Source organism: Pelodiscus sinensis, chromosome 15 (assembly GCF_052426305.1).
Source record: "Pelodiscus sinensis isolate ZL-2025 chromosome 15, ASM5242630v1, whole genome shotgun sequence".
In the NCBI taxonomy this organism is placed as follows: domain Eukaryota; kingdom Metazoa; phylum Chordata; order Testudines; family Trionychidae; genus Pelodiscus; species Pelodiscus sinensis.
In genome coordinates this window covers 33,892,356-33,919,240 of record NC_143066.1, presented here as the reverse complement: position 1 = coordinate 33,919,240, position 26,885 = coordinate 33,892,356, and the positions used below count along the sequence as shown (strand labels likewise).

At 53.8% G+C, this 26,885-nt stretch overlaps 1 protein-coding gene across 2 annotated transcripts; it reads right to left on the bottom strand.

Annotated features, from left to right (window-relative positions):
• On the bottom strand, positions 1 to 25,708 carry ARPC1B (actin related protein 2/3 complex subunit 1B). 2 transcript variants are annotated; one of them, XM_075899685.2, is made up of 10 exons: positions 25,652 to 25,708; positions 11,360 to 11,433; positions 8,975 to 9,079; positions 7,286 to 7,508; positions 7,062 to 7,169; positions 5,887 to 6,093; positions 4,779 to 4,854; positions 4,491 to 4,691; positions 3,674 to 3,760; positions 1 to 347 (listed from the first exon to the last, which is right to left on the bottom strand). In XM_075899685.2, the coding sequence occupies exons 2-10, from the start codon at positions 11,421 to 11,423 to the stop codon at positions 309 to 311; spliced, it is 1,110 nt and encodes a 369-aa protein (XP_075755800.2). In that variant the 5' UTR covers positions 11,424 to 11,433; positions 25,652 to 25,708; the 3' UTR covers positions 1 to 308. The 2 variants fall into 2 exon arrangements, with proteins under 2 accessions (XP_075755800.2, XP_075755799.2); XM_075899684.2 differs by lacking the exon at positions 25,652 to 25,708 and adding an exon at positions 22,664 to 23,104.
• Between the last annotated feature and the right edge of the window lie 1,177 nt (positions 25,709 to 26,885).

Here is a 26,885-nt window from a genome sequence, read left to right as displayed (position 1 = left end):
TTTACATGAAAAAGACTTTTATTTTTTGTTTCTTTCAGCAATTTATGACCAGCATAGGTGCACTGTTTTAAAATTTAAAAAAGTTTTTTTAAAAAAACTACTTAATTGTTTCGTACTTAATTTACCTCCGCTGACACGCGCTCCCTGAGCCTAGGCGGTTGCACCGCTGCCAGGGGAGATGAGGATCTGCAAATATCAAAGTCGTCTTTGGTCTAAACTCAACGCCATACAGAGAAAGCAGCAAGCAGAATTGGAACGAGAGCAAGAGGCTGACGGTGCTGCACGGGGCCTTTTCCCCGCAGGCTCCCTCACTTGATCTTGAGATCCTTCAGCGCGGACTCCAGGCTCTGCGAGGGAAACAGCAAAGATTTCCAACAAATCCTTTTCGCTGGGTGTAGGAGAGGAGCGAGGAGGAATAAATGGTCTAGGCAGCCCAGCCCTTGCAAATGAGACGACTGACTCACTCGGCTAAACGGCAGAGAGCAAGCACAGCCCATGGAAACATGCCTGCTTCCACATCAGACCCCTGGGCTCTCAATCAGTCATCGCTCCAGTGCTCGGCCCCTCCTGGGCCATCTCTGTAGGCCTTGAAGAGTCGTACTGCTCTTCTGTATTAGCAGAATGAGTCTTACAACACTGCCTGGTAATGTGGACACAGGCGGACCGCTCTAACTTACTCTGCATGGGGACGTAGGATGTTTAATAGCGGTTAATTGAACAGTCGGTTCATCTCATGAATTCCTGTCGGTTACTCAACTATTCTATAGTCCCTGGGGGTGGGGCTGGAGGAGCCCCCTGCCACTCCGCACATTGCCTCTGATACAGACACAGCAGCGCGGGGTGCCGAGTGGGAGCTGGTCCATGAGGGGAGTCAGTTTAAAGCCCAGCTCCCCTCGCAGACCGGCTGCCTGTCGTCCTGTGCTGCTGCCTCTGCTATAAAGGCAGCAGTGCTGAGTGGCAGCAGCCCCTCTCGAGTGGGGGTCTGAGCTCCCGGATCTGGTGTGAGCCAGAACTGAGCCGAGCTGCCTGCCCACCCAGCTCCTAATGCACTTGAAGTGCAGAGCCACAGCAGGGGTAGGTCCCGGACCCGTCGCAAGCCAGAACTGAGCCGGGCTGCTGGCCAGCTTGCTAAAAATTTACGAGCAAGGGTTTGGGGAAATGCATGTAGTCTATAGCATTAATCTCTAAGCTTTTGGTTATTGGTCGATCAGTTAATTGACTACACTGTTATATCTCTATGGGGACTAAGATACATTTCTATAGAACCTATTTCTACCAGTAAGGGTGTGATTTAGTGTAGACATGCAAAGCTGGTTGCAGACCATGGCCTGTTTGTTTTATGCTGGGGAGGCATCCTCCCTCCCCCCTACTCCTGCGCGCGCGCGCACACACACTCTCTCTCTCTCTCTCTTTTTTGGCACCTAGGGTACCTCTAGACTACAGGCTTTTGTCGATAGAAGTTTTGTTGACAGATACTGTCGACAAAGAGCAACTAGACTACATCCAGTTCCAACAAGTCGCTTTGTCGACATGGAAGTGTAGACACAAAGGACAGTGTAGATGCAATAACACTTTCTATCGACAGAACTCTGTCGACAAAAGGCATTATTCCTCGTAGAATGAGATTTACAGCCGTCAACAAAATTGCTGCGTTCTGTCGACGTTATGTCGACAGAACTTAGCGGCAGTGTAGACGCAGGTATAGTTTTGGCAACAAAAGTCCACTTTTGTTGACAAAACCCTGTAGTCTAGACACACCCTTAGATTTACAGCTCTCCATTGTTCCAAAGGGCTGTACAAGTCAACTGTCCATCAGAGCCAGTTGGGTGTGTTCATTTCTTTTGCAGGCTCCTCTGATCATAGGGGCTAGCGTCATGTTCTAAATGTCATTGTGCTCATGCTGAATTTTAAAAATCCCTTTCCAGGAATGCTGCCCACCGGACTGGAGAAATATTTGGGTAGGTCAAATCACAGACAGAGCGTCCCTGCCAGATAGAACTAGGTGTGACGGGATGGGTGGAATCACACAAGGAGAGAGCTGTAGGTGAGGCGGCAGTCCTTCTAATGCATGTTTGATCCCATTCCAAGCCTGTCTCGGCTGGAGGGCGGTAGCATTTCTTACACAAGGACTATTAATCATTTGTGCTCATGTGAGAGTGGCCCAGAGCATCGGTGTGAAACGCTCCAGCTGGCACTCTGAATATATGTCAACAGAAGGAAAGGGGAGCCGTGTTCTGGCCTGTGACGGCGAATCTCTGCCAATCGTAGCAGAGAATGGCACATTCGTAGGAACAACAATTAGTAGCTCTCTGCCTGCACCACCAAGCAGGAGCTTCCAGCATGGCTGTGGGGAACGGGGCAGTGGCTTTGTGTGTTACGGAAACGTCTGTGCGCTGGGTATCAGGACTCGCCTGCAAGCAGCCTTGTGGTGCTGATCCGAATCTCCCAGCATTTGGGTGCCGCAGAACTGCAAATCACTGGGTGCTGGGGACCAGGGTTTCCTGTAAGCTCTGTGGCTGCTCAGGAGCAATTCTAATGCCACCCCAGCTGATTCACAAAGCACCCACAGGTTTTGTTTCTATGGGTGGTGCACATTGGCACATGCCTCAGTGCACGTAAATTATTCCTCACGTGGTCGGGGAAAATCCACACATGGATGGAAAAGCTTATAGGGAATATTGTTGGGGACATGCGCTGACATGAAATGGAAGCTTTTTGTTGCACAGAATGTTCCTCGAGCACCTTCAGAGTAAAACCAGCTTCCTTCTTCCTGTCTAGCCCTGTCCTGCCTAGTAGACTGAATGTTGATAACCAGCATCCAAATGCTCCCAACGTGTAATGAAAGCGCAACCAAGCCAGAGATGCAAGGTCACTGGCTGCCCATTACCTTTCTAACAGCCAAATTTGGTGGTCCCAAATTTGAAATGGCTGTGAAAGCCTCCCCTGCTGTTTGGGTCTTTCGTGATGATAGCTCAAAACCAACCCTGCTAAATAAAAATGCTGCTTGTTCTTTAAGGGCTGCTCAGAGTTGGCTTTGGAGTGCCAAAGCCCGTAAGGACGGCCACACTGGGGTTAGACCAAAAGTCCCTCTAGCCTGGTATTCTGTCTTCAGACAGTGGCCGATGCAAGGTGCCCCAGAGGGAATGAACAGGTGATCGTCAAGTGATTAATCCCCTGTCGTCCATTACCAGGTTCTGACAAACAGAGGCTAGAGACACCATCCCTGCCCATCCTGGTTAACAGTCATTGATGGACCTATCCTCATGAATTTATCTGGTTCTTTTTGGAACCTTGTTGAAGTCCTGACCTTCAAAACATCCTCTGGCAAGGAGTTCCACAGGTTGACCAGGCGCTGCCTGAAGAAATACTTCCTTTTGTTTGTTTTAAACCTTCTACCTATTCATTTCATTGGTGACTCCCCTAGCCTGGTGCTTTTGAGAATCCCAATGGGACTGCAGAAGTGCCACTCCCCTGAGCCAGCAATAGCTTGTGCAGAAGGGTTGTGGGGCCACGTTCTCCTTTGCAGCTGTGGAAAGCCAGCTCGCCGCAATGCGGCAGTGACACGGCTGGAGCTGCCAGCAGGACCTGGCCCTCAGGTTGTGATCGGAGGTGACCCCGGAAGATCCGAAGCTCGCAAACACCTCTCCCGTGGCTCGCTGCGCAGGCTACTTACCTTGATATCCCAGATGCTCATCCCCCCGTCCATTCCTGTGGTGCAGAACTGGGAGCACTTGGCTTTGCCACCGGCGATCACGGAAATCTGGCTGGAGAGGGCAGACGTGGGACAGTCAGTCTGGCATTTGGCTGCCCTGGCCTCAGCATCTGACAGAGGCTTTCTAAGCCAGCATGTTGGCCTTGGAGTTCATTAAGCTTTGGGGTTATTTTACCACCAACCACCTTCCCATGTCTGTCTTTGGAAGGCTGGATCCAACCGGAGAGCATTGCCAAAGTTTGTCTCATTCAACCCAACTCACCACCTTCAGCTGTGAAAGCCACCAGCAGGGGCTTTCCCAGCTAACAAGGCTGCATGGAGCAGGTACCTCTGGCAAGCAGAGGCAGGCTCTCCCTGCAGAAAGGCCAGGGAGATGCTCCTGGCCAGTGTTCCCTGTAACTGAGCTCTTGGGCGGCCACCCAGGAGAGATTCAAATGCTGCCCAGTTGATTAGCAGAGCGCCCTCAGCTGCCCAAGCTAGCAGCAAGTGTTTCTACTGGTGGTGCACATCTGCACATGCCTCGGCGCATGTAACAAAATTTATTCTGCACATGGGTGGGAAAAAAAGAGAGGGAACATTGCTCCTAGCCCTTTGGGCTCCTGCAGTACAAGCCTCCTGTTTCAGCAAATCCCAGACTTATATGGTCTGACTGGAAGCTGAACACCCTCAAAATGAGGAGGCGACTCTGGGATTTGGGTTTGGCTGGATTTAGCTCTTCCCCAAGCCTGTCTCTAGGACTCGTGTGAGGCGAGGTCCCTCCCGGTGCCCCACCCAGCACTTGCCTGATGCTGTTCTTGTGCAGCGTTTCCAGGGTGAAGTTGTTGGTCTCGGAGCTGGCCTTCTTATCCAGGTTCTGGAAGCGCTCGCGAGCAGTCAGGCCCCGCTGGGAGCTCTGCTTGGGGACATCGAGCTTCCCGCCGAAGGTCAGCGAGCCCTGGCTCTCGTCGTAGGTGAAGAGCATCGGGTAGCAGTCATGGCCCTGTGGAAACAGCGACAGCGAGCGCTGAGCAAAGCTGCCAGGCACCAGAGCAGCCTCTCAGCGTCCCGGCGCGAGCCGCAGACTTACCGCTGCCACCAGGCTGTTCTCTGTAATGAAGGTGACCGCGAGGAGCGGCAGAGTCTCCACAGACAGCGAGGCCACCCTAGGCAGGGAGAAACCAAGAGCAGTTAGCGCCTCGGGCAGCTTTCTGGCTGCACATCGCGCCCTTCTGGGAACTCAGCCTTTCAGCACAGGCGCCCAGATTTCCTGAGCCTGAGGCTACATCTACCCTGCGGGTTTTTTGCAGAAGAGGAAATGCAAATGGAGTGCTCGTTTGCATCTCTTGCACTCTCATTTGCATATCTTCTTCCGATCCTTTTTGCGGAAGAGGTTTTAGCGATAAAAAGCCCCGTGTAGACGGGGCCGTTTGTCAGAAAAAAACTCCTTTTGCATAAGATCCCTTATTCCTCAAAAAATGAGGTTGACAGGCTCTTGCGCAAAAGGGATTTTTGTGACAAATGGCCCCGTCCACACTTTCTTTTTGCTTTTTAGCGGCAAAACCTCTTCCGCAAAAAGGATCGGAAGAAGATATGCAAATGAGTGTGCGGGATATGCAAATGAGCACTCCGTTTGCATTTCCTCTTCTGCAAAAAACCCGCAGTGTAGACGTAGCCTGAGCCATGAGCCTGCATGCATCCAAGTGTAGCCAGCCCTTGCTGGCACCATGAGGAGAGCCGGGTAAGAGGCCAAGGGAGATTGGGATACTTGGTTCCCTCCTCACCCTGGCATGGCAGGATCAGGCTGGGTGGGGCTGAGGGTGGGAGAGAATGGCAGCAGATGGAGTTGGATTCAGCGTGGTGGATTCAGCCTTCACATGCTGCCCTGGGCTATTCTCCTGTGTCCCAGTCAGCAGCAGGGCGCTCAGCCCCTTCCCAGAGCCCTCCCGACAGATCAATAGTCGCTCCCCCTCAGGTCTGAATTACCCAACCCCCAGCTGCTCCAGCTTCCAGGCCACCGGCAGCCTGCTCAGCCGGCCCTGAACCGCGGGTTCAAGCCCTTAGCCAGCCAGGTTCTCACTGCCCTGCACAGGCAGGACCATCCCCCTGGTGGGTTCTCACAAGATCTTGGGTTTGCCCGACCCTGCGTCCAGCCCCCCCGGAGATGCGAGTTTCTGGGCTGTGGCCGTTCCACTTACGCCATTTTCTTGTTGGCATCCGAGAGGCAGACGGTGCTGTCGTGGCCGACCCAGGCCACGCGGTTGCCACTCTCCGAGAAGCAGATGCTGTGGACCCAGCCGCAGCTGCTGCTCGACTCAAACATCAGCTCCCCAAACGGCATCTTGGAGCCCCACGGCGTGGGCGACGGCCTCTCCTCCACCTCCTTAATGTAGGCCGAGAAAATCCTGCGGGGAAGGAAGCGCCGCTGTGGGCTGCCGCCTGCGCTGGGTGGGCAGGGGCGAGGTGCTGGTGGCGGGAGACGCAGCAGAGTCCAGAAGCCTGCGCCCTGGCTGAGGAATACGCTGAGCGGGTGGGTAACCCTGGTAACGCCACCGCGAGCAGGCCTCGTGGCCCTCCCTGGGATGCGCGCTGAGCTCCAGAGCGCCGCTGGATGTTCGAACCCGGAAGGGGGAGCTACTCTCCCCTCCCTCCCCAACAGGCCTCGCTCACTCCTGACTGAGGCCCAGCTGCCTTACGAAAGGCCACGGTGATGGATCTTTTGCCAGGGAGCTGGGCTGGGCCACACCACTAATGAGACCCGCCGCAGGGTGGAGAACAACTAGCGGGAATCTCCCTGAGGGACGCCTGAGGCAGGCGCTTCCGCCGAGATGCCATCAGCTGCTTCATCCGCAGGCAGGGTGGCAGCCCACCACAGGGAGGCCGCCCTCACACACCGCCCCCAGCCCTGCGCCACTCTGAACCCCGGAGGGCCAAGTTCTGCCTGGATCTGGCCAACAGGCCCTCTGGGCTGGCTCTTGATGTTAGTCCCACGCTCGCCCCGGGTCGGGCCCACACAGGAGACTTTGCTCTCTGCCCTGCAGGGGTTGCTGGTTAGGAAGAGCCAACAATAGGCCTGAGCTACACGGCAAGGAGCCAGTCCAGGGCCAGCTCTTCCCCAAAGCCTGGGGCGCTCTGAGCTGGGGCCCAGGTTTGGTCAGCAATAGGCGGGGGTAGGGGAGAGGTGACATTCACTTTCCCTGAGCAAAGGGCAAGGCAGTTTTGTGCCAGCCCAAAGCCGGCAGGGTGATCCCCCAACCCGGCCCCGTGCCACAGAGCATGTCAGGCAAGAGGGCAGCCCTGCTGCTCTTCCCAGAGCCCCCCAGAACCTCGCCACCCCCAGGGCTCAGTGTTTTCTCCAGGACTCCTCATTCACCTGCATTTGAAGTCGCAGGCGCCGGCGGCCAGCAGGACGTTGTTGGGGTGCCAGTCCAGGCTGAGGACCGTCGAGCGAATGGGCTTCTTGATGTGCTTGCACACCCACCTAAGGGGCAAGAGGAGCGGGTAGCAGGGTGCCTGACTCAGCAGCAGGGTAGGAGCCCCCGACCCCTTGGGGCACGTTCCCCCTGGAGGCTGGCGCACCAAAGGGCCAGGGCTCACCAGTCGTTCTCCTGCTCAAAATAGCAGATGGAGATGACCCTGGAGCCGCTGCCCACGGCAAACTTGTTCTCCTTGGGGGACCATTTCACGCAGCGGGCGGCGCGGTTGATCCTCAGGATAACCAGGGTGGGTTTCCAGACGTTGCCCTTCAGGGTCCACACGTAGGCGTTGCGGTCCGTCCCACAGGTCACAATACGGTTGCTCTCGGGGGCCCAGTCGATGCCTGAAACACAGAGAGCCAAGGTCACAGGGCCGGGGCCGGGGCCGGGAACGCTGGGGGAGGTTCCCCAGCCTGTGCTTTGCCGGGGGGCAGCCTAGATGGCATAATGGCTCCTTCTGGCCCAAAGATCTATGTCTCTGCTCCCCAACTCCTTTCTCCTCAGCTCTCCGAACCTCCCCAGTTGCCACGTTCACAGCTGGGCCGCAGGGCGCTCTGCGTTTGGCACGAGGGCTTGGGGTTAGTTTACTGTCCCCTAGAACACAGGCGAGACAAAACCAACAAAATGGCCAGCAGGGGGCACCCCTGCCCTTTCCTTCCCCCTCTGCGGCCAGCCTCCAATTCCCAAACATCACCCCTTTCTCCCCCCCCCCCCCCCACTGCATTCACTAGTGTCATTTCAAGTTCAGTGCCCCAGGCTGCCTAGCTGGATCCGGGGTTCCTGCTACAGAGCCACCCCCTCCCGGAAAGTCAGCCAGGCCCCTAGGCAGCCGTTCAAATAGACCTTTGGAGGCAGGAAGCTGCAAGCATATTGATTTTGAGGAAAGGGGGCTGTAGGAACAATCTGCCCCCCCCCTAGCAGGCCTACAAGGGGCAGGATGGGGCTGGATGCTGTTCCCATTGGAGACTGTTGGTTCGACTCCAAACCTCTCTCCCTCCCAGCCCTTGGCAGTGGCAGGGTGTTGTGGCCTTGAGCTCCAATGTGCTGCCCCAGCCCCACTTTAAGGATTCAAGCCAACTCGCCAGGTAGCTGCAGTTTATCCCTGGGGGGGGGAGGGGGCTTTCAGCTGCTCCTGGCCTCTGGCTAGCAGCAGAAGCTTAGCTTTCCACGGCACCTTTCGCCCTGCGCCTGCAAGATCCCTTGCTGCTCAACCAATGAGATCAGCATGAATTCCTTCACCGCCCCTGAAATGCAGCCACCTCTGGGTGGAACGTGGCAGCTGTTTGACAGCACACAGCAATGCCCCAGGGAGGAAAGAGGAACGAGGCCAGCAGGAAACTCAGCCAGCGGGAGATCCACTATGGAAAGCACTTTGGGTGCTGCATGACCCCGAAGCGGGAGCCCCTTCGCAGGTATCTCTGACAGACAGCACAGTGCCCCCTACTGCTGTGCTAGGACGCGACAAAGGGAAGAGCACCACCTACTGGCTCACATAACACCACTTCCTGCAGCATCGCTGTGTTCCATGCCTGTCTCCCAGCTAAGGCTAATCCAGCCCAGCTCTGCTTCGCTAGCAATACAACCAGCTGTGGCCGGCCTGTAGCTGAGATGAGATCCTCACCACACTGCTCCCTTCTCCCCACTCCAGATCCAAGCACGTCCTCCTGAGTGCCTTGCCAAGCACGGAGCCCTCCTCTGACCCGGGGGCTGTCTCCTTAGGTCCCCATCACATGCAGCTGTGTCGAGGGGCAGTGTTGCCTGGCTGATCTCCGGGAAGAGGGTCCCTTGGTCCAATGACGTGTTGCCTCACCTGTCACCTGTCCGTTGTGCTCCTTCAGCTCATGGGCCTTGTTCCACTTTCCCCCCGCTTTATTGTAGATATGCACCTCGTGGTTGTTTGGGCAGATGGCAAACTCTGTGGAACAGTAATAGCGGTTAAGTGACCAGCCATTAGGGGGTGAGGGGGTGCGTGTCAAGTACTGCAGCTGGGGTCCAAGGAAGAGCCGGACCATGTGACGCCTATGAATGCAGCATGTGGCTACTCAGGCGAAGCTCACGGTGCGAAAAGCCATTCTCATGTTTCAGGGTGTTCGCTTTTGGCCAGCAAGGGTCAGGCAGGACAGCCTCTAACCTGGCTAGTGCTATGGGGCAGGGCGGAGGGGCTCTAGCTGGCCGAATACCAGAGCCGATGGAGCAGCCATACACTTAAAAGAGGCCCCGAGCCTTTCTCTTCCAACCTTCCATGGCTGGTGCCTTCTCTGTTGCTGCCCATCCTGTGACCCTGTGTCTGGAGCCAGATCCCAGCTTGACACTGATGTCGCTGTTATGGGGAACATGGGGCGTGGCCGTGTGTGTGGCAGAGAGAGGGCCTAGGAGACAAACGTCACACATGCTGGTGATGAAGCTGGCATTAGCAAGTGGTGGGCAGGGGCCTCTACGCAGGTAGGAGGGGGGTGACAAAAGGGACACGAAGGGGAGACAGTGCTAGATCCAAACATCGCTGACGGGGTGGGGAATCTCTTTTGGGGTGGGGTGCCCCTGATTCATAGAAAAATCAATCGGGGGCAGCACAAAAGCAAGATGCAAAAAAACCCCAAAAAACACAACCACCTCACTGACGTGGCCCCCGCCTGAGAAGCAGCAAGATGCCCCCACAGCCCCCTTGCACACCAGAGCCTAGAGGGGCCCACTCTAGTAGATTCTGTGGGGCCTCCTAGGCTCTGGGGTGGAGCAAAAATTTAGGGGAGGGGCTGCCAAAAAGCAGGCTTGGGGTGGGAGGGCTGTATGGGAGGTAGGGTGCAGGAGCAGGCTGGGGTTGGGAATCTGCACGAGAAGTGGGGTGCTGGAGCTCCAGCCCTGCGGTCCGGTCCATGGGGGAGGGGGAAGGGAGACAACGCAGGGCTGGAGCACCAGCGCTGGCTCCCCAGTACTTGAGGGGAGCCCTGAGCCTCAGGAGCTGAATCCAGGCAAGCTGGGGCTCTTGGACCAATAGGTTCCCCAGCCCTGAAGGGTCTTAGCCCTTGTGCCAGCTGGTTGCTCAGGCCCTCACAAGGACAAGAGCCAGCTGGATGAAGTTAGCGGAGACCTAGCGCCGGAGGGGAGCAGCTGGATGCGAATTGTCCAGCTGAGCGCCTCAGCCAGACCGTCCATGCCACACGCTGCAGCCCCAGGCATTGATTTCTCCACTCAGAGTTAAACTGGCAAGGGGGAGGAAGGCTCCGCCCACCACCAGACTAGGCTCCGCCCACCTCTCCTGAAGGCCAGCCGTTCTGCTGGGAGGGACCCTATGGAATGCCAGCTGTCAAGGCGTGGCGCTGCCTGTGCCCGGCCCATCCTGCCTACAGCCAGCCGCATGGCTCCTTTCCCCTGGCCCCTACAGAAAGCGCTGTTTGTTCTGACCTGCTCACTGCAGCCCTTTGAAACTGCCCGCCCGGGGGCTCCACAGCTGGGGAGGAGATGGCGTCACTCACCATCAACCGCCCGGGGGCTCTGCGGGCAGGCCACAAAGGCAGCTCAGTTTATCTTGAAATGTCTTGAACTGAGCTGTTACTCCCCATACCCGTCTGTTCCCTTCAACCTCGATTCTGCCCTTTGCTGCCCCCTGGGCGTGGGGTCCCCCAGACCACAGCGCATGGGGTGCTCCTGGTCCCAGGATCGCCCCTCTGAGCCTGCTGCACTGGACTCCTAGCAAGGAGACATGGGGAAAGTGAGGCATGGGAGCTGCCCCGGCTGTGGTACCCCAGTGCGCCTGGGGCTTATCCTGCCATATGAACTGCTTCAGAGCCGGGACATGAGCAAATGCCAGAATCCCATTGCCCCCAGACTTACTGGATGTTTGGAACTGGGATCTGGACCTTGAAAAGGGCCCCAGATTTGAAATCCTCCCTGCAGAATCTGAGGCCCTCAGAACCTGGAGAGACCATTGTGTCTCGGGCCCAGGTCACCTTTAGAGCAATGATGAATGAGTAGGTATAAGCCCCCCATAGGGGTCTCCCAGTCTTGAGAGCCAGCCATGAAGGGACGCCAGTGGGGCCAGCTCTGCATACTCTGTGCTCTGAGGATGGGGCTGAGTCCTGGGACCTTTATCAGGGCAGCATGGTCCATGCGCCAGTGCTGCTAAGTCAGTCACACCCGCGTAGCCTGGTTTCCCCCATGGCGCTGGTGTGCATGCAGGAGAAGGGCTCTGCATACTTACGGGTTCGGTCCTTGTTCCAGGCATGGCAGCTGATTGGTTCAAGCAGGAAGCTGTGATAGGCCATGGCTTTTCAGCTGGAACGAAAGAGAAAAAACACCGATGTTATCACCCGGTAGAAAGACGACCCTCGTCAGCTGTATTTAAAGGACCTGCCCACCCAAGGGAGCCAGCTACTGTCAGGGTGGGCAGCAGGATCTGCTCGTTGGTCACCCTGGCCTGACTCAGCAGATTCATGCTGAGTCTCACACTGGTGTGCAATGACAACTGAAACCGAAGGCCAGTTGGCATGAACCTGCGTAGAACCATAGAACTGTAAGGCTGGCAGCACTGGCGTAGCGAGGGGAGAGCGGAGGGGGGGGATTTTCCCCCAGGTGCCACACTGGGGGGGGGGTGCCAATTTAGTCCCTCTCCACTTCCCCTGTCATCCTTCGGCTCGCCTGCTCCTCCTCCCCACCTCTCGACCCCCAACCTGACCCTCCTCCATCTCCGCTAATGGGTTAGTGCGTGCAGAAGCCTGGCCCCAAACTGGAGGGGGTGGGGGAAGACATGGTACGAGTTCCCCCCTCCTCCCAGGGTCAGGCTCAGCCTTGCACCATGTTTGGGGCCCTGCCACGCGGCGGCAGTGGGGGTGGGCGCAAATTTTGCCTTTGCCCCGGGCGCATAACACCCTCGCTGCACCTCTGGCTGACAGGGCCCTGCAGAGGTCCTCTAGTCCAGCCTCTCTCCAGTGGTTGGCCTAGTACACCTAGACCAGCGTTAGCCTGACCTGTTTGTAACAACCTCCAATGAGGGGAAAGTCCACAGTCCCCCTTAGAGCTCAGTTCCAAAGCTTAACTATCCCAACACAAGCATCTCCCTAATATCGAACCTGAATCTCCCTTGCAGCAGATTAAGCGGAGTCCTTCCTCTCCTAGCTTCAGTGGACAGCAATGTAAGCAGGATCTGAAGGAATTCGTCCCTTCCAGCTAGCAGGAATGGGAGAGAAACCCTGGGTATGTCTATGGTTACCAAGGTTTGTAATTGTGTAGGAATACAGGGAAGTAGGACTGTGCTACATTGTTCCAAACGAGAGGGCTTACGCTTAGCAGAAAGAGTCTTGCAAATGCAGGGGTTCAGCTTTTCAGAGCTCTATAGCGGTAGGGGAATGTGATTCTGGTCTGGAGGCTATATGGTTTCCCTTCCCCCCAATTGTTCAAAGAACAAAGCTAAATAGGCATCATTAGGTGCCTCTCTTCTCATGCTAATGGTGTTGGAGTTGTGTTTTGTCTGCCCTGTTTGCTGACAGTTGAAATCGGGTGGGGGAGTGCGTGGGGGGGGGGGCTGAAATCTTTTGAGATTAATAGGCAGAAGTCACAGCCAAGAAGTGGCATAGCAGGGGAGAGAAAAAAATCAGGGACTGTCCCCTTTATAACAGCTCCTAATATAATCGAAGGCTGGGACGAGATTTTAAAAATACCCATTTTTCAAATCTGTCTTCACAAATCAGCTTTCTGAACCCTTTTAGTATTTGTGTTGCTCTCTCCAGGTTGTCCACGGCTCTGTGCCCAGAACTGGCCTCACCAGGGCTGAGTAGAGAGGGACAATTACCTCCCTATAGCTACAAATGGAGTACACCCAGGGGTAAGGAGTGGGGGAATGGGCTGCATGCCCCCTATACCATATGCCATGGGTGGGAGGCACTGGCCAGCAGCCAATGAGGGGTTAACGGGGCGGGGGGGTGAAGGCCTGGCACCCACAGGAGAGGTCCCGCTCCCCTGCACTCACCAGCAGCAGCAGGGGAAATGGAGCAAGGCAGCCCCGCTGCTTTGCGCTCCTGGCCGCACTGCTCTGGGGGAGAGTGCAGGATGCCCCTGGCATGAAGTGGAGCAACGTGGTGACAGGGGAAGCAAAGGTGGGCTGAGCACAGAGGGGCGGGATAGCTCAGTGGTTTGAGCATTAGCCTCCTAAACCCAGGGCTGTGCATTCAATCCTTAAGGGGGCCATTTAGGGGCCTAGGGCAAATCTGTCAGGGATGGTACTTGGCCCTGCTATGAGGGTGGGGGACTGGACTGGACTTGATGACCTCTCAAGGTCCCTTCCAGTTCTTTAAGATAGATGGGCAGTAGGCCCCCCTGGGCTGCCTTAGTTGGGGAAAAGGCAAGATGGGGACAGAGTAAGTGTGGGGAGAGGCAGGACCTGGACAGAGTGGGGCTGTTCCAGCCATTCCCCAGGTTGGGGGGAGAATCACATAACCAGTGCCCCTGGGTTTCTCCCTGACCAGTCACCTCTAAACATGCCTGTTACTACACCTACACCCTATGAGGACATTAGCCTTTTTTGCCACTATATCACATTGCTGACTCGTACTCCACGTGGTGGACCCCTATCACACGTATCAGCAGTACGCCTGCCTAGCCTGTTGGTCCCCATTTTATTTTTCCTTCCTAACTACAGTCCTTTGCTCTTCTCTCTGTTGAATTTCAGATCTGATTTCAGACCAGTCCCATGAACTGTGATCTCTGTAGTTGTTTGGGTCACCAGTAACTGGGATGAGGACTCATTCATTCATTGTTAAAGTAAGGCTGGATTTGAACCTTGATCTCCAGCCAGTGAAAAGCCAGTAAATCACACACAGCCCTCTCTCTCTTTGACCAACTCTGCCCCAAGAATTTCTTAAGACTGGCTGATTCTCACAAGTCAGCATTGGGTTCGTACTAGTCTGGTAGGTTACCCCCCTTATGCATCTGGCTTTGATGGAGGGAGGTTTCTGGTGCAAAATTAGAAGAGACTTAAGCTAAGCCTCTGGGTCCATTCCAGTGTTCTCTGTAAGCTGGGCCCTTGTGCACCCATTCAGGAGAGATTCCAATGCCGCCCGGCTGATTGGCACAGCACCCACAGCCAGGCGTTTTGTTTCTCCAGGTGGTGCACATTCACACACGCCTTGTTCACATACAATTTATTCCCCACATGGATGGAAAAGATTAGAGGGAACCTTGGCCCATGCTCTGGCAAATGATATTACCAGCCAGCCAGCCTTATTGCTTGAAGCACACAGGGAGGCCTTGTGATGCCGAGTCGGGGTTCCCCCAAATCCTGCAGCCCTGTAGCAGCAAGAACAGACTCCGCCAGCCAGAGAATAAAGAGGGTTTATTGCTCCTCCAGGAAACAGCACAGCATAGACGTGATGTGGCTACAGGAGTCTGGGCCAGGATGCCTCAGACCCCTTGGCTACGTCTAGACTGGCATGATTTTCCGCAAATGCTTTTAACGGAAAAGTTTTCCATTAAAAGCATTTGCGGAAAAGAGCATCTAGATTGGTACGGATGCTTTTCAGCAAAAGCATTTTTTGCGGTTCGTGGCCAATCTAGACACGCTTTTGCGCAAAAAAGCCCCAATCGCCATTTTCGCGATCGGGGCTTTTTTGCGCAAAACAAATCTGAGCTGTCTACACTGGCCCTTTTGCGCAAAAGCTTTTGTGCAAAAGGACTTTTGCCCGAACGGGAGCAGCATAGTATTTCCGCAAGAAACACTGATTTCTTACATGAGATCGTCAGTGTTCTTGCGGAAATTCAAGCGGCCAGTGTAGACAGCTGGCAAGTTTTTCCGCAAAAGCAGTTGCCAGTCTAGACACAGCCCTTGGGTTAGGGAGGTCCATCACCCCCCCTAGACCTCCAGCCCTCTGTTTAGGCTGACTCCCGTCTGTTCCCCAGTCTGCAACTGCCCCTTCCCCCGAAACCTCCCTTCCTTTCTTCCCTGCCTGCCCTCAACCGGTCGGACAGGTTGGGTCTTTGACTTAAGGCAGCCGTCCTGCTGGGCAGTGCTACAGGTACCGGCCAGTAGGGGTCAACCACAGCCCACACACAGCCACCAGTAGTTGCCCAGAGAGTATGGCCTGCCCACTACATCACAGGCCTCCATCCAGTTCCCTTTGCAAATCTCCCTGGAATGGCCCTTTGGCAGCCACCTTGTCACAGGCAGGGCATTTAAAGGAAACAAGAAGGGCCTGATGACCTTAAAAAACAGGAAGCTGGCTCAGACTAGAAAAGGGACTTTTTCTCATCACTCATGAACCTTCCTGGTGCTGGGTCCCGCTCCTGAAGCGAACAGACCCGGCACATGCTCAGGCTGGACAGGAGAGGATTGGAGCAGGCTAAGCACAAAGTTGTGCATGATCTCGGGCCGTTTTGGGGAGCTAGTCTGAGGCTCGCCTAGAAATCAGCTTTACTGCGGTCACTTCTGGGCAGGCTGTGGCCCCCTAGCAGCCTCGATCAGCGCGGCGCATGGCTTGGTGCTGTGCAGACACGTACTTAAGCCAGTCTCTGCCCCATAGCACGCAGTCTAGGGTGGATCAAATCCAGAGGCAACACAAGGAAGGAGATAAAAAGCGAGGAGGATGCAGGGACAGTGAAACGGACGCGCCATGCAGGGGAGGTGGCTTCTGCAATGTCTGCAAACACCAGGGGAGCTCTCATTATTGGGGGCAGAGGAGCTAAAATGCTGCAGCTGGGCCAGGACTAAACACACTGGGTGCTGCCCCATCCTAATGGGCACATATGTTCTTGGCTGGTTGCTACACACGGTGTATGGGCGGGAGGGGTGGTGACCAATCTGGTGCTGTCACGAGAACCTGCCCCAGAATTGGGGGCAGATGCATGATGTGCCAGAAGAACTGCTGCTTATTTTGCCTCCCCCCCCTTCTTCCTGGCCGGGACAGTCAGTGTGATCCCAGAGAGCCATTCCATCAGCTGGAGTACAGAGCAGCTGGCGGTACCAACCCCTCCCTTGTCCTTGTGCCTTCCACCTCCTCCCTCACATGCCTCCCATTCCTCAGCTGCCCCGGTGGGAGCAGAACATGGCGCTTTGGCAAAGCCTGGAAGAACAGTGATGGGTCTGGGAATTAAGTGCACTGGGAACAGCCTGCTCCATCTGGGTGTCGTCAGAGTCTCTGCTCGCTGAGTCACCTCCTTGCTGAGGAAACGGCCTGCGGCTGGGAATCATCTTTCCTATGGCTCAGGCCTCTTCCTGACCTTAGACGTCGTCACCTACTGGGAGCCAGTTCCCCGCTAAGCTCTCATAAGATGGGCGAGGGGCAGTGCTGGGTTGATCACCCTAGAGAGGCTAATTCTCTGTTTACAGAAGGGGGGAAGCTGCAAACCTGCCCTACGTACGTAACGTTGCCCAAGCCCAGGCCAGTTCAGACGCCTGTAGGAAGGGTGCCCAAGACAGAGCGCCCCCAGCCGCTCACACCTGATGAACCGCGGAGCAGCATGGTTTGTCATTAACAAATCAGGGCTGGATTCGAGCTGGCCCCTAAGTGGTGAAATGCTTCATGCCCCAGAGCCATTCAGTCCCCCGCTGGATGCCTTCGCAAGCCACCCTAATGGTTCACTATTCCCACGGGGAACGAGAACGTGATCCCGCCAGCATGGGGCTGTATAAGCTCCCCCCAGCTGCCCTGGAAGGATGCATTTCAGGGCTAGGCATCCTGGGATTAAAAGAGGCTGACCTCAGACCAAAAAAATCCCCCAAAGCTTAAAAAACAACAAATAGTCTGGCAGCACTTTAAAGACTAACAAAACATGTAGGTGGAACCATGAGCTTTAGTGGGCACAGACCACTGCTTCAGATAAGTGGAGTATTAAAAGTCCAGGTCCAAGAATAAATAAGGGAAGGCAGGAGGAAAAGGGGGAGGGAGAAAAAAAAGAGAAAAAAATAGACCAATAGTTTGTCATGCTGAATCAGACCAGTGATCCCTCAAGCCTGGCTTCTCGTCTCCAGCTGTGTCTACTGCAGGATGTTGCAAAAGAAGGAAACATTGTCCGGTTACAGGGGGGTGCCTCTCGGAAATGCACTCAGCCTGGTCACTCTTGTTGGTGTGCTCGTGTGAGCTGTGTCTAATTGTTGGCGTTATCCTGGTCCATTTTCAGCATCCCTCCAGTGCCCAGCACACACTGCATGGTCCTGGCTGCATTCTCTAGGCTGTCTGTTTTATTCCAGCTTCTGATTTAGCCAATGCAAACACCACTGGTTTCATTCTGGTTCGTGCTCAGCTGTTCTGTGCAACACCCCAAGAAGAGCAAAGGCTTCAGCTTAAAAGGCCAAGGAGCTGGGCACACGTGTGCCTCAAAGTGGCCAAAATCAACCAAGATCAAAATTCTCTCGGCAAAGTCAACCCAGATCATCTTAGCAAGTTGCTGCCACATCGGGGAACCTTTTAAATATGAAGGTGCCCTTTTCCCCTAGAATCTATTGTTCAGATGGTATAGAAAAGTATGCAATCTCTTGGCCTGCTGGATTGCTTCATCTTTGTTTCCTAAGATGGTTCTTCTGTGAGTTCCTTCCTCTTTAGAAACATCTCAGCTCTTACGGTTACAACAGGCCTTTCTCTTCCCCTCCCGACAGCAAGCAATCTACATTTCTATTACAAACAAGCTGGCTGTAGATCATGACTAATATCTCCCACTAGCTTAGCTCACTGCTGGCTTTTGCCAGGGTACAGAATTCATAATGAAAGAACCGTTGTGGTGCTGTTTGAAATACTGAGCATTGGAGTGGGAGGGGTTATTTTTACAGCTTTTTTTTTTTTAATTAACCCAACCCTGACTTTTAAGCAGGATGGGGCCCACTCTGCAGAAGGAACCGGAACTATCAGACAGGCAGCAGATTGCAGTTTGCTGAGCGCGGCTGCACTCAGAAGAAATTTGAATCGAGGAGCCAATTTTTTGAGGCGCGTTCAGAAAATTGCCGAGGTTCATTATGACGCCCCTGGGCAGGACAGACAGGATGTTAATTGCAGCCGTTTGCAGCCTGTTATTATTGGAGGCCAAAAAACACGGCCCGCTTTTTGGCAGCTGCGAGCGCTCAGGAGAGGGGAAAGTCTCGAATAACAGATCCCAGCCTGCCAGGCCTGTGATGAGCAAGAGAAGCAGGGTCTTTCACACATAGGAATCAGCAAAAGCCAATACTTAGTGGTTTGAGTCTCAGCATATAATGTGCAGCCTACCCATTTCTCAAACAACCGCAACAACCATCGCTGCCCTCCCCCCAAGGAATTACGCACGAGGATACTTGGAGATGGTGGAGGATGTAGGATTTACCCTGGCAGATCCAACCAAGGATCCTGCTAGCCCTGTCTCAAGCAATGCGGAAAGCTGGATCATTCACACACAGCTGTAAAACCCGTAATAAACGTCACTGCGCAAGGCTGTCTGAGACAGATCCGGCAATTTCCTGCATGCTCCTTAGTAAATTAAGCTTAACTTTCTTTGGAGGCCATTGTATTAAACATGCAAAGGTCTTGTATGTTTGTGGGAGCGTATGTAACAGCTGCAAGAGGGGAACATGACCAGAGTCAACCCTGGGACGTGTTCTGAGCATCTAAGGACTGCGTGAAACAATGTGCCAAACAAAAATGAACTTACGGGACAAAGAGGTGGGTTTCCCAGAAATCTCTTGAGAGGGTGAGGGATGGGTGTAAAGATACCCCCCTCTGCTTTTGCAGGTACTCGGCCTTTTGCATCTTTGCCTTGCAGAGGGGCCCTTTATCTGCTGGTTACCTATTCCGAAAGTGCGAGGCTCAAAAATCCAAACTGTACAAAGCTCACAGATTCACATGTGGGGGAAATGTGTTCCACTGAACACCCCAAACAAAGCAAAGGCTGTGGCTTAGAAGGCCAAAGGGCTGTGCACAGGTGTGCCTCAAGGGGGCCAAAATCAACCAAGATCACAATGCTCTCCGTGCAAAAATGGTTATGAATTTGTGACCACAGAAAAATCCCAGGATGAGGGTTTTGAAAGACTCCTCCCCTGCCAGCCCCCTGGCTGGAGTTAAGGTCATCTCCAGGATGCTTATTGGCACACATGCAGGCTCTTCTTTGTGTTTCATGTCCTCTCTGTAATGCTGTCACCTGAGGAATACATGTGCTTGCTCAGAGAGCGCTGAGTGGTGACTGTGGGTCATTACGGTATCTGTAGCCTGCTGGGGCAGTCTGACATGCTGAGGAACTCACATTGCAGTTGGGAACACGGGTGCAGTTGCCCTGAGCTGTGACACTGTCCTCAGAAGGAAAACGGCTTCCTGACCTCAGCTACTGGTCAGGTTCTTGCATGAAGACTAATCCCCCTTGTAATTTATATTAGCCAGTAAATGCAGGTGATGTTCTGATTTATACATGTCTCTAATAATTCCCTTTTGGACCCGATTAAGGTATCAGAACCAGAGTGTATTTATTCCTTTCCCAACTCAGTTGAAAGTTTGTGTGTTAAATGAAAGCTGGTGTTATAGGAGGACGATTCTGCAATGGGAACTGAGTCTCCATTGTACTCTCATCTTTGCCAGGCCTCCCCTTCGTGACACTAATCTCTTTTGTTAAAAGTTTAGAGGTTTCTGACTAGAGGGTTTAAGCTACCCATCCTGCTATAGACCCACCCACGTTACACCAGGGAGCTGTGTGGCCCAATGACCCAGACCAGATATTTCAGTGATCACTATGCAGTGGTGCTGATGTCCTGCAACGGCACATTCCGTTTATACAGCTGCTGAGAGATGCTTGGGAACCATCAAACTGCCTCACGGGGGCATGTCGACACTACAGAGAAGATGGACTCTGCAGAGGTCGATTTTCCAGTGTTTGACTTAGCAGGTCTAATGTGGACTTTTAAATCCAATGCTGAAGGCAGCCCTCCGCGTCCGGTACTCCTTCTGCGAGGAGCAAGGGAAGCCGGCGGAGCATGTGTTCCCACCAGCCTCCCTCAATGCGGATGCTGCAGCGGCTCGGCTTACGGCAAGCTGAATCCAGCTACGCATTTTGTGTAGCTGGATAGTGTACCTTAAACCGACCTGCCCAGTCTAGAGTAGACGAGGCCGTGGTGCCCAAGGAGGTCTGCTGATAAAACTGGCAGCAAACAGCAGCTTGGGTTCAACTTCTCAAAGTTATTTAGGTACCTAACTCCCCTTGAAAGCTGGGAATCCTCGAGGAGCTGGTCCTGCTGTTAGGCAAAGCCTGGAGTAGAAAAACATGGGAAGTCACTTGCCAGAACTAAGCGGCTGACGTTGCTCCAGGAGAAGGATGCGTTTGGGGGAGGGGTGCATTTACTGCATCTCTCATTTTTAACAGTGAACCACTATGGGGAAAAGGGAGTGTCTGCCCCTCTTCCCCCCCGTCCCGTTCCCTTCTTTTTGATGCATCAAGGCAGCCTGGAAGATTTTAAACCGTATCAAGAAGGGGAAAGTTTTGCTTAATTTTTCCTTGGGAATATCAGGTTTTACCTTGTCTCTATTGCTGCAGGTGGACTCTTTAGCTGCCTTTGAAGGCTTTCCTCACCCTCCTGGGTGGCGAACAGTTAAAAACGGAGAGCTTTGCTGCCAACTACTTGCGACAAAGCTTTTAAGCAATGTGAATAACAATCACTTCCTCTCTTAGGTTAGGTTTCACTTGCCTGGCCTCTTGATTTCACAGACCCACTCTATGTTCGACTAGGCGAGAGCTGAAGTTCTACTCATAATGCGAGGATGAAGCAGGACATGTTAATAAAACGGGCTTTCCTGTCACCTTTACACACAATAAAGACTCAAAAAACCTTTGCTCATCCCTTTTCGTTCTCTACTAACTTTCCCTCCAACAGCTGAATCTGTTGGCTCCGTCACATCCTCTCCTGCCCCTGAACAATCAGCTACTCAGGTAAAACAAAGGGAAGTTTGAGGATCTTCACCTGCCTGCAACAGATGAGTGGATACCCAGGGCTAGTTTGGCTGGGATCCCTCGCTTCCTCTGGTTTCACTTCTTTTCTGCCCGGGCTCAAGGCCTCACCAGTGCACCAATGCATGTACAAATGTGCACCACCATAAGAAGCACAAGCCAGCACACTCTGCAAAGTAGTTGGGGGACATGGGAATCTCTCCTGAATAGCCACATAAGTGCACAGCTTACAGGGAACACTACCCATAACCCTCCACGGGGCAGGGAAGCCAACAATCTTACTACTGAGCGTGACAACAGCTCTGCCAGCCAGGGTTTCCTCTTCCCTATTCCAACTGAAGGAATTTAACTGCAGGTGCCCTCACCCAGTCCCCGGCTATCAGACACAACCAGAACCAACAAAGTTCCTCTGTGGCAGACTCAGCAGATGACAGGCCAGGAGAAGCTCTGATGTTTTCAGTAATAAACAGTGGCTCAAAGAGCAGAGCCATCATCCCCAGCCTGCCTATGAACCCACCCGCTCATCCACTGCGGAGGGAAAATAAAGTCCTACATCCCAGGGTGCACTGGCCTCGAAACTTTCTCTCACTGCATTGGTGTCAATGGGAGTAGTGCAGAAACCCACGCCGAATCTGTCCCTTTGGATGGAACGAGAGCACCGCCGGAGTCCTTTGCATTTTGTCTTTGCATCAAGAGACGGGGCAGGGTTAGCGGAGGGGGGAAAAATCAAGGCGGGAAAGAGCAAACGTGGAATCGGAGGTCCCGATTCGCCTCTCACTCCCTTCCTCAGGACCTCAGGAGCTTAGTGTAGGCACCTCTACGGCATGAGCAATAAAGCCAGCTGGTTCTCAGCTTAGGCAGTAGAGCTCCCTTGTTCTTATCTCTCACTGTCAGTGGTCTAAGTGCCACTACAGGGGACAGTGAACCACACTGGGTGTGTGGGTTACACTTTCACAGTGACAGAGAGCAGCCCCGTAACCAATGTTCCCTCTAATCTTTTCCATCCAAGTGCACAATTTTTCCATTCATGTGTGGAATGCATTTTGTTATGTGCACCAATGCATGTACAAATGTGCACCACCAGAAGAAACACAAGCCAGCGCACTCTGCAATGCGAAACTCTAAATGAGAAACACCACCACCCAACTGAGCAGTGTAAACAAGGAGAGAGTTAAGCCCAGCCTGCCCATGGAGGGAATCCCAGGGGGGAGAGATTTGGGAAGAGGCACAAGGCTAACAGCTCTGTGGTACAGCGCACCATGTCCATTAATGGCTGTGGGATCCCTGCTCAGAGATTAGTAGAGCTTCCAGGCCTCTGGGGGGGTGGGGGTGGGGTACTACACTGGAAAAGAAGCATTTGAAAAAAGAAAGAGCAGCCAACAGCTGGGAGGAATTATTGCTTCAAAGGAAGAGGGGGGAAAGCCTGTTTCACTCAGGAGGCTCACTCCAATCCCAGCACCGTTCTCGTAGCTCCGGCTCTGTTCTGCTCCAGCATAAGGAGCAAAAAGATTTTTCTTTTGGTGGCAGCACTCCCGGGGTTAAACGTACGGCCAGTCACTCCGCTAGGAGAAGAGGACAAGCCGCCCAGTTTCCTGTGGGAAAGGAGAAGGAATTCCCGACAACTTACCTCAGCGAGAAAAGGAGGAAAGCAAGGTGAAAAATCCCTCCCTCCGAGGCGGGTCTGCTAGTTCATGGACTCTGGGCAGTCGACACGAACGGCAGCCGAACCAGCCCGGAGTGAAAGGCAGAAGTGGAGTTTTCGCTCTGAAGCAGCCTGACTTCCCTTTTCCTCTCTGAGAAATGTAACCACTTCCTTGCGTGGGCGTTGGGGACTGCAGAACGCTGCACAGGCTGCCTCCAGCAGAAGCAGCCGCCGCAGCAGGCTTGGGCTGTCTTCCTCCGGTCTCCAGGCCTGTCTGCAAGGCTCTGAGGCCGACACGTGGAAGTGCCGGAACTTCCTCGCTACAGCTTGGCAGATGCTTTTGGAGCTCAGGGGATCGCTGCTACGCTCAGCAACCGGTTGCGTTCGCATCTGGCCCACAAACCTGGCAGAGTCGAGGTGCCTGGCTTCATGAGGAGACTTGGCTGCGAAAGGCCGAAGGGAAGAGGCAGAGGCAGGGAAAGATTCTGCTTTGCCTCCCCCTCAGTTGGACAGTTTCATAGCTAGAAGGGATAGGCTGGTGGCCGTGAAGACCCAACCCCATGTTTCCTGACGCCTGGGAGTAACAGTCTTGACATGAGATCGGCAAGTAACCGCTCTTGTGAGCAGCCCTGCTGAAGCGTGTGCAGGATCAGACCCAAAGCGTCCTCACAACGACAAATATCCACTCTTTCTTCTGAGCAAAATACTGACTGCTCGTCCCGCTCTGGCACACCAGCCCAGTGTATCCCAGCTGAGTCTGAGGCCTATTTACGTCTTTCCCATGCTGGCAGGTTGCAGAGAGGAAGGAAGGGTCAAAAATGTCCCTCACGCTTGGCTTCTCAGTATGGCACCATGACACTGCTTTCCTGGTGGGCTCAACCGTGCTCGCAGGGCCTGACTCGCCCTTACGCACAGGAGGAGCCCCAGGGAGTGACGCCACAAAACTGGTGCATGAGATGGAAATCCGGCTCCTGGCAGGCAATGCCGCTGCGCCACAGAGTTAAAGAGAAGCCGTGGTGCTTTGCTAACCCAATGTTATGATTCAGGGTTGTGGGTCAGATTGCTCCCTAGGCCGGCTCAGAGTGTGGCATAGGGACACGGGGGAGGTCGTTTGCATCTCAACAAAGCTTGGGCTGCTGAGGCCTAGTTCAGCGAGCGCCCCACCACTAGGGTTCCCAGGTGTCCGGTATTCACCCGGACAGTCCGGTATTTTCACCTCCTGTCCGGTAAAAAAAATTCAGAGAATACCAGGCACCTGAGATGTCCGGTATTTTCTGAATTTTTCCCCAGCCAGGAAGCAAAAATGCCGGGCACCTGGCAACCCTACAAACACTCAGCGCCCGGCCTCCTCCCTGCCCCGAACCTCCCTCTGGCCACCAACACTCCCAGCTCCTCCGACCCCCATGCTTACCTGATTCCCCAAGGCTGCCAGCACAAAATGGCTGCCAGCCAAAAGGCCTAGGGGAAGCAATACTTTCCTCTGGATGTTAGTGCTCACCCGCTCCCCTATTCCTACCCCTGCACTCACTCTTAAAGGGGACACACTGTTTTATTAGAATTTTTTTTTTTTTTGGCTCAAGTCCTTGGAGTCCTTTTTTGGTGGGGGCTCAACAACTTTGGTCTCCCCCCCTCTTTTTTTCCCCCCTTCAACAGAATTTTTTCCCAGTGTTTTTTTTGGGGGGGTAGGGGTGTTCAGTATTTTTGTTTCAACCATCTGGCAACCCTACCCACCACCAGATTAGAGCAGCACTGAGCTTCACCCCGACTTCCAGTCCAGCTGCCACAAGTGTACAGACCTGGTGGCACTGGGGGAAGGAGCAGGGCGCAGAGACAGCCTGCTCGTGGCCTGCAGTGGAACAGCCCCCTGCTGGACAAGGAGGGGCTAGCTCCTTGCACTCTCTTAGTGGCTCCTGGGGACCCGTGTTGCTGGCAAAACGTGGCCACGGTGTAGGAGGGAAGTCTCCCCTTTCTCTATAAATTACACCTTAAAAGCAAAATAATGAAGAACCACAGACTTCCACTTTGCCACGGCAACGGCCACTGCTGAGCAGTGTTCCTTTTAAGTTGAGCATTTGTGTAGCCACTTAAGAGTCAGAAGCAGAAAAAGACTCTCCACATTCCCCTCACACATCACTGTCTAGGGAGGCCCAGGCTAGGAGATTGTGGGGGGCCAAAAATGTGGGGTTGTGTCTGGGAGGGGGCTGCCAGGAAGCGGGCTTGGGGTGTGGGTAGGAGGGAGGGCATAGGAATGTGATAGAGGTCAGCGGGGCTGGGAGGGTGCAGGATCAGGCTGGAGGTGGGGGGAAAGGGGGTTGGGCAGGAGGCAGGCACTTCAGCCCTACAGGGAGAAGCGCAGGGGGCTACAGGCTTGGAGCGCCAGTGCCAGCTCCCTGATGTTGAGTGGGTAGAGTCCTGGGCCTCAGGGGCCAAATTCAGGCAAGCTGGGGGCCGGATCCTCCCCCACTGAGGCTATAGGTTTCCCACCCCTGCTTTAAAGATACTTTTGGTCTGGGCTCAGCCAGCCCCGTTCCTGCCCTGTTGCAAACCGTGGCCTGAAGGGGTTTTAAAATGCTACTAATAATTGAGGAAGTGGGTTTCTGTGTTCAAATTCAACCCCTCCCCTTTTCTTTTCCAGTGTCACTTTAGCAAGGAAGAAACGGTGACAGTGACTATACACAACCGTGGTCAAATGCTCACAGTAAACTAAGAGGTTTTTTTCCTACTACTTCCATGGTAGGGCCAGCTTATGGCTTCTGGGCAAAAACTCATTCACAGACGCTGGTCCAGTAAACAATATTACCTGAACAAGTTATTACCAAGTTCCACCTACACTGCCTAAAACCAGGATTGTCATAGTTACTCTTAAGCAGGCACCCAACAGTTTACTTAGTTTCCTCACACAAGGAATGGGTTGACTATTTACCAATACATATTTCTAAGGCAACCGGCACCATAACAGACAGGGTGACTAACCTTTGTAAATCTCTGGAGAAGTGTGCAGAGTTAATATCCCAGGCATTGCTGAGGGGAGGATAAGTAGCTGAAATAGCTGCACAAAGGCCCGACCCAAAAATGCTTCAAGATTTACCTTTCCTGGCCTATCCTAGATTTCTTGCTTAACTGGATGGTCCGGATTCCTGCAGCATGTAAGGAGTGGTGTTCCCAGAGCGGCCCTAGTCTAAGCAGGAGGCTTTAGGGCTGAAGGTAACAGAGGATGGTCTGGCAAGAAACTCTTAAAATCAGGCAAGAGGATAGTTTTGAGGGGAGAGATGCAAAAGCCTCCAAGGCAAGCTGGTGGGTGTAACCACGCCTTGTCCCTCAGTGGGGGACTTGGCTAACAATGCACCTGCTACAGTCTTTGCAGAGCCAAAAGTAGTTAATTAACAGTGGCTTGATTTCCTACCCTGTGGATATTATTTCCTCCAGCCAAGCCCATCCTCCCTTCAAGCTACTCCTGGGCTAGAAGCTGTCATCTCAGCAGTGCCCCTCTCAAGCTGCTCTGCCAAGGATCCCTTCCTGGGTCCATCAGTGTATTGACTCTTTCATTGTAAGCAGTGGGCTGGACCGCACAAGAATACGACCACTGATCAGAGAGCCCTGGCAGAGAGCATGGGTTTACTTCACTGCAGAACAAAGAGTCTCCTCTCCAAGCTGCAGTTCAGACGTTCAGCTGGCGGAAGGCCTCCCCTAGATCTCACCGCTCCTGCGTGTCCAGGCTGTGAATTAATTATAGGTCAGCGTCATGTCTGTGGTAAGGACACTTATCTGACTGAACACAGAAAGCTCAGAAGGCAAACCCAGCAGTGTCCTGTATCAGTGACGGGACTTCCTCTTTGCTGCAGGCAGAGGCGTGGCTGCTATCGAGCTGCGGTGTAATTAACCAGGACAGAGCCATGGCTGCTGAACATGTGCAGCTCTTGCAGTGATCTTGTGTTTCTCCAAAGTCGGATGAAAATGTAGCCCCTGCAAGAGAGTAAGCAGGCTCTGCTGTCTAGGACTGGTCTCAGGACTCCTAGGATCTATTTCCAGCTTTGTCACAAAGCCCCGCTACTCACTGATGCCTCCAGGGGCAATTAAGGCACTGGATACCTTCAGGACCACAAGTGAGTGTATATGGGGCTGGGCTTGGCTCTTCTTAAACAAAACTGATGAGCCAGGTCCTAATACAGATCTTTTAAACTGAGCGTTCTAATTTGGCCTGCTCCAA